The 6,306-nt window shown below is 57.3% G+C and overlaps 1 protein-coding gene across 13 annotated transcripts in view; it reads right to left on the bottom strand.

The window, feature by feature from the left end:
• Positions 1-6,306, bottom strand: part of Stpg1 (sperm tail PG-rich repeat containing 1) — a 39,266-nt gene continuing 32,960 nt past the window's right edge. For 10 of the 13 annotated variants that reach the window (XM_047524802.1, XM_047524819.1, XM_047524844.1 and 7 more), the window contains 2 exons: positions 2,992-3,182; positions 477-1,104 (listed from right to left, as the gene is read on the bottom strand). In XM_047524802.1, the coding sequence (XP_047380758.1) occupies positions 1,028-1,104; positions 2,992-3,182 (268 nt within the window). In that variant the 3' untranslated portion in view covers positions 477-1,027. Of the gene's footprint in view, positions 1,105-2,991; positions 3,183-6,306 lie in introns of all 13 variants that reach the window. The other 3 variants (XR_007104972.1, XM_047524828.1, XM_047524837.1) reach the window with 3 other exon arrangements.

Here is a 6,306-nt window from a genome sequence, read left to right as displayed (position 1 = left end):
AACACGGTATTCCGTCCTTTCCCTCCCTCTTCTTCACCCACCCCTCCCCAGAGGCAGAGTCAGTCAGCAGCCGGTTCTAACAGGAAGGCCCAGGATGCAACATTCCCAGAGAAAACAGTGGCAGCAAAGCCAGAGGCCTGGACATGAGGGGTCAGGGCTGGGGCCGGGGAGGTGCAAGAGAGACCACGCCGCCGAGGGAGGAGGCCGCATGGACGGCTCCACTTCACCTTGGTTCTCTGGACACGCAGGCCAGCAGAGGGCTTAGAGACGGCGTCAGACTTGGTCAATAGTCTGTCTCTGACACTGGAGCGGGAGGTCAGGAGGGGATGGAGACCAGACTCAGGCAGGAGCGAGGGCAGGGGAAGTGAGCCGGCAGGCACAGGGCTCTGTGACCCTTGGAACTGCTCTTTCCAGGGCTCTGGCTCCAGCAAGGAACTGTCACACCTGCTGTATGAGCCTATAAACCTCTGGGGCGGCTCTCCGGTGGGTAACGACAAAGCACCTGGTGGCCAGCTTCCAGGTTCTTCCCGAAGGCGCAACATGAAGCTTCAGCGGGCACCCAGGGCCCAGCCAGCACCTTCCTGTCTCTGTCACAGGTGTTCCTGGGCCTTCCTGGTTCCTGAAAATCATGGGGGAGTCCAGAAGTCAAGGGCGGATGGCTGGGACCATGCAGGGCCACCCCACCCCTGACCCCCTGCTCGGGATCAGCTTCCATACTGGGAATCTGCTGCTGGCTGCCGTCCAGGTGGACCCGTCTCCTCCCTGGAGTCCACGGAGGTGAGTCGTGCAGGGCCAGTCTGCGGGGGTTTCTGGGAGAGAACCTGGGGGCTCCCTGGGGGGGACGTTGCGGGGGCTGGTGGGGGTGGCGGCCCCAGGCAAGGGTGATTGCAGCTGCCTCGCAGTAGCACTGGGTGGTGGGTTGTCAGCTGCCACGTGCAACACAGGTCCTCCTGATGAATATCCTGGGGAGCCGGGCTGGGGGCTGGGGCTGGGGTTCTCCCTGGGCCTGTGTGGCACCACCACCTCGCTACATCACTGGGATCCATTTGTTGTCCTCATTGTAGAGGAAGGACTGCTTCCCCGGGAACTCCGGCTTGTAGGTGGCTGAGGAGAGAGAGGACATGAAGAGCGAGAGTCGGTGGCTGGGTTCTCTGGCACCTGCCTCAGAGCTGGAAAGGCCACGTGCCTCCCAGGGAGGAGGCAGAGAGGCAGGAAGGGAATGGCCTCATGGCACCTGGCTCTTAACTGCCCAGGCCTGGACTTGAACTTGGCTTGGGGAATTATTTCTCTTTAACGTTTCTGCTTTCGTTTCTGTTTTGTGGTGCTGGGGGTTGAACCCCGGGCCTCCCGCAGGCCGGGCAAGTGTTCTACCAACTGAGCCACCACCCGACCCTCCTTTCAACTTCTTTAACAGGATAAAATTTGCAAGACTGTTTTCCACAAAATTCAAAAAACATGTTGATTAAAGGAAAATTCTTAAAGACCCAAGGTATTAACTTGGTGGAATTTTTTTTTAAGTTCAGAATCTTCCAGAAAAGTAAAAGCCAATTGCAGACATGGTCCTCTAGGATGATGAGCAACCAGGACAAGTAGGGCTTGGGAACCACAGCCTGAGGTGCTTCTATGGAACCGGCTTCACTAACGAGGGTCCCTAAGGTGTCCTCTGAGGACGCTGCTGAGAGACGCCCACGGCAGCCGGGGACACGGTGCACACCCAAGGCAGATGCCTGCACGTGCTCACTGGGTGCCTACAGGCAGACAAAGCTCTAGGGGACAGGGCCACACAGGGTCAGACAGGCCATCCGGAGGCCCCTGGAGCTCACAGGCCTTACGGAGGCACTCTCACTGGACCAAGTCACTTTCTCCTGGGCCGACTGGAAGCCCCAGGGTCACACCTCTGCGGTCACCAAGCCTGCAAGGCCCAAGCTAGGAGAATGGCCTTCTCCTGCCCCCTCTTCCATTTTCCTCTCCTGTGTGTGTTTGGGGGGGTCCCCCTACCAGACTGGTGCCTTGGGGGACACACACCAGGACTGTCACCTCAGCCTCCCAGGGTGGGAACATCTTCAACTCTCACCTGCTTTGCCTTTCTCCTATGTCACCTGCCACCCAGTCACACCTGTTGGTCCCTGATGCCACCAGCTCTGGCCATTGTCAGGGAGCGGTGATAGCTAAGGGGATCTATGGAGCGCTACAGATAGGTGAGGAAGCACGGAGATCGCCATCAGAATGAGGCCCTCGGGACACTGGCTCCCGGGGAATCCCGGGTCACCGTTGGCTCCTCTGTAGGATGGGGGTGGGGCTGGCTCAGGAGCAGTTCCACTGAACAGTCCCTGGTCGCCATGAGCAAGGTGTTTGGGCCTCTGTCTGCCACTAAGGCACTGTGGACAGCTTGCTCTCCAGGTCTCCCTGTCTGTAAAATGTCCTGGCCAGGCTAGACCAGTGGCTTAATGTTTTTTTCTTGTGGTACCAGGCACTGAACCAAGGGGGTCACACTGAGCACACCCCCAGTCCTTTTGGTTTTTTATTTTGAGAGACCCAAGTTGCCCAAGCTGGCCTTGAATTGTGAACCTCCTGCCTCAGCCTCTGCAGTAGCTGGAATCACACCCGCATGGCATGTACCTTTTTACAAATAAGAGTTTTTCTGATAATCTGACAAGAGCGTCCCCTTCCCACAGAAAATAATGTCTGCGGTTCCCCAGTATTTCGGGGATTCAGAGTCACTGACCACCTCGCGCCTGTCTGACCTCTTGAACCTTCCCAGGCCTTGGTTGTAAATCCCTGACCTGGATCACCTCTAAGAGCCCTTTCACCTTAAAAAAGAAAACAAAATCTTTTTATACTCTTGAAAATGTGAGCTGATAACTCCTAAATCTTCTCTCACCCTGTAACCTGTTTAGCAAACAGCCTATAAACCAGTGGCGTCAAAGCCTAGGAATGACAAACAATTCCACCAGAGCTGGCATTTACGATCACTTAGAACCCGCCTCTGACCTGGGCCCGGCAGGCCTGGCTGGGTCGGCCCTGCTGTCCACCGGCTGGTGTTGGACACGAACGACGCGCTGGAGATGAAGTGCTTGGGGGGCCCTGCGTAGTCCACGATCTCGTACTGCCCGGGGCCCGGCAGAGGGGGCTTCGGGGGCAGAGGCAACGGCTGGGCAGAGAAGTTCAGCATAGGGTTTTTCCTTTGGAAAAGACAAAAATGGGAAGATGTCACTGAAGGGGACCTTTGGGGAAGCGCTGACTTTTAGAACGGCCAGGGCCAGCACGACCCCAGGGTGCTGAGAGGGGCCCGGGCATGGTACCCGAGAGCTGGGCAGAGCCTCGCTCCAGTGCTCACGAGCCCCAGGCCCCTGGACCTCAGTTTCTTCGTCTACACAAGGGTGACCATAGCAGTACCCACCTTGTAGGCTTTTGCCAGGGTTAAATGAGATAATGCAATTCAAACACGATACCCAGAACAGGGCCTAGTGCAGAGCTGAGTGCTCAGGATGTGCTGGTACAGCTCTGGTCACGGTGCTAATCAGGAAGGGCAGCAGCGTTGAGCTGATGCGCCAACTCTGATCGATTGGTAGTGCCTGGTTGGAGCTCTGCAGAAAGTACTAAGGCCTCAGGTGGGCTCAAGGGGAAGAGGAGTTGGCGATCTACTTGTGATGCCTGCCATGGTCAGGCAAGGTGAAAAGGCATCCCACGTTCCAGGGATTCGTTATCCCGTGACTAGCAGAAATCTAGGGACTGTCTCAGCATTAAGGTCCCAAAATTCTGCTGATATCTTCCTGGACAGGCAAGATGCAGGAATGGGAAGACACTGGGCTGGGCATCCAGAGTGTTCTCAGGACACGGCTTCCATGGTCACTGATTTCAGTCTGTCTTCTGCCTCCTTAGGGAGAGGGAGCCCGTTTATCTCTAGCCTTGAGCGATTACAGAAAGCTAAATGGATCCTGGACCGAGTCCAAGTTCTCTCTCACTAATTCAGTCTCCCCATCTGTAAACTGAGTTGGGCAAGATGACCTCTGAGGTCCCTTCCAGCTGTGACCCTTCACCAGGCCTCAACTTGCAGTTCTACTGGTTGCCAGGGTGTCCTGGGGGCTGTCCTGTCCTGCAGAGCAAGGGCCGCCTCTCCTGCCTTGTGCCCAGAGTTCCTTCTAAGGTCTCTCACCAAGTGGAGAGAGAAGGCTCTCAGGGAACCAGAGGGCCCAGGAGCCTCATCCTCCTCCAAGCAGAGGAGGGGACTAGGGATTCCTGGGTCCTGGCGTTCTGCTGCCTGTGGGCCACCACCTTTTTAAACCCAGAGAGACAAAGGGACATAGAGATGTCCAGTCAGCCTCCTTATTTTGCTAAATAACTTGGTGTCTAGAGAAAGTCATGTATTTAAAGTCACAGAGCAAATGGGTGGGATGCTGGCAGGAAGTCACTGGGGTCTAGCAATTTGGAGAAAGCACCATGGCAAAAGGGATTGAGTTCCAGAGTTGTGGAGACCTGGGTCTGAGTTCCAGTCATGCCACTGATAGGCTGTGAGACTTTGGACAAGTGCCCGAGCTCCTTGTACCTCGGGGTGTCAGTTAGCCAGGACCAAAACGCCTGCTCTTCATCGGAGTGTTATGATTCAGAGAGCATGTCAAGCACCACTCCCGGCACCAGCACGTAGTAGGTGCTCAATAAAAGTAGCTATTGTTTTGGTCCAGCAGCACCACAGAGAAGCAGCTACGCTTCAGGAGAGAGAGGTTTGGGGCCGCTCACACAGAGTCACCCGGAGGCACGGGACATCCCACTGCTGGGGAGACCAAGGAAAGCTGCTCTAACTTTGCCTGAGGCTCACGTCTTGTGACAGAAGAACAGCTGGCTTGGGTACTCCTATTTAGAACAAAGATGTCCACACCAGTTAAAGGAGGAGACACGCCTCCCTTCTCCCCCACCCCAGGCTGCATGGGAGAACCGATTACAGGGTGAGACCAACAACCTCTCCCCTCATAAAGAGACACTGGCTTCTCCCAGTCCTGGCTGTGACTCCCCCTTTGCAGCACCCCAGAAATTTGATGAGTGGGCAACTGGCCCCTTTGAGAGTCAGGCTTGAGTCCTAGAAATGAGAGCCAGGAGGAGCCAACCACTGCATGGGTTGCCCTGTTGGTCTGGGTCACCCCAAGGCCAGGAGTCCCTCTCTGTGCTTTGAAAAGACCCCGGGGTGTCTGGTTTGCTGTGCGGGGTGGCCTGCAGGAGGCCTAGCAGGCTGAGCCAGCATCCCACAACCCTGTTGCAGGGACAGGCTAGAGAGGCCCCTTCCTGGCTCTGTCTATAGGCCAGGGGTGACCCAGCACCCTCAGCCGTGTATGCACCAGCCGTGTGTGCGACTCCGCGCCAGGCCCTGGGGGATCCAGGCTGCTCCATGCTAAGGCACAGAGTTGAACATCCCCGAGTCTGGACAGTCCTCTGCTAGGACAGTCGTGACTGCTGACAGCTAAGCAGGACAGCGGAGCACTCAGAAGGTGTTTCCCTCCCCGCCCACCAGCTGTGTGTCCTTGGGAAAGTCACTTGGCCTTCCCAAGCCTCAGTTTCTCCATCTGTGAAACGGCGGCAATAATGCTGACACCCTTGAGTGTTGGAAAGACTAACCGCAGCTTTCCTTGGTCACTTTTGACACGGGCTAGGATAGAGTTTAAGACTCTGTGTACAGAGAATGCAGATGAAGAAGACAGACGGGCACCTGCTGCTGGTCGAGCCCAGAAACCCACTCTGGGAGAGGTAGCAGGTGCCCCGCAAGGGAGGCAGGAAACCCCCAGGTGGGAAGGACGTGCCAGCAGCAAGCGGCCCAGCAGGGCACAAGCAGGGAAGGTGTGACAGCCCCAGGGCACGTGGTAGAGTTGGGGACACCAGGAGAGGAAGGCCGGGCCCTCCACTGCCTTCAGCCCTCCATCTACCCATGATTCCTGGCTGTTGCTTGTTTCCAACCCCCACCCCCACCCCACGGACCCCAGGTCAAGGGGAAGCTCCGTGGCCCAACTTCCTGTGCGTCCCACTCCCATGCCACCCCCGAAACACTCAGCACAGCACTGCTGGCAGCTCTATGCTCTGCCCCGCTGCGCCCTCGGCCAGGAACACCCGTCTTCTCTGCCGCTCTGACTCATGCTTCCCGCTTCCCCCTCCCTGACCGACGCCCGGACGTCCCCCTCCCGCCTCGACAGGGAGGTCGAGGGCCCAGAGCTGGTCCCAGGTCCAGGCCACAGCACATCTGCACCTCGCTGTGGGCTCCAGCACCCCGTCCCCTGGGAGAGGCGGGAGGCTGACAGCAGGTGACCGCTGCCGAGGCTCCTG

Source organism: Sciurus carolinensis, chromosome 1 (assembly GCF_902686445.1).
Source record: "Sciurus carolinensis chromosome 1, mSciCar1.2, whole genome shotgun sequence".
NCBI classification, from domain to species: Eukaryota; Metazoa; Chordata; class Mammalia; order Rodentia; family Sciuridae; genus Sciurus; species Sciurus carolinensis.
The sequence above is the reverse complement of the archived record's forward strand: the minus strand, read 5'-3'. Positions and strand labels throughout refer to the sequence as shown.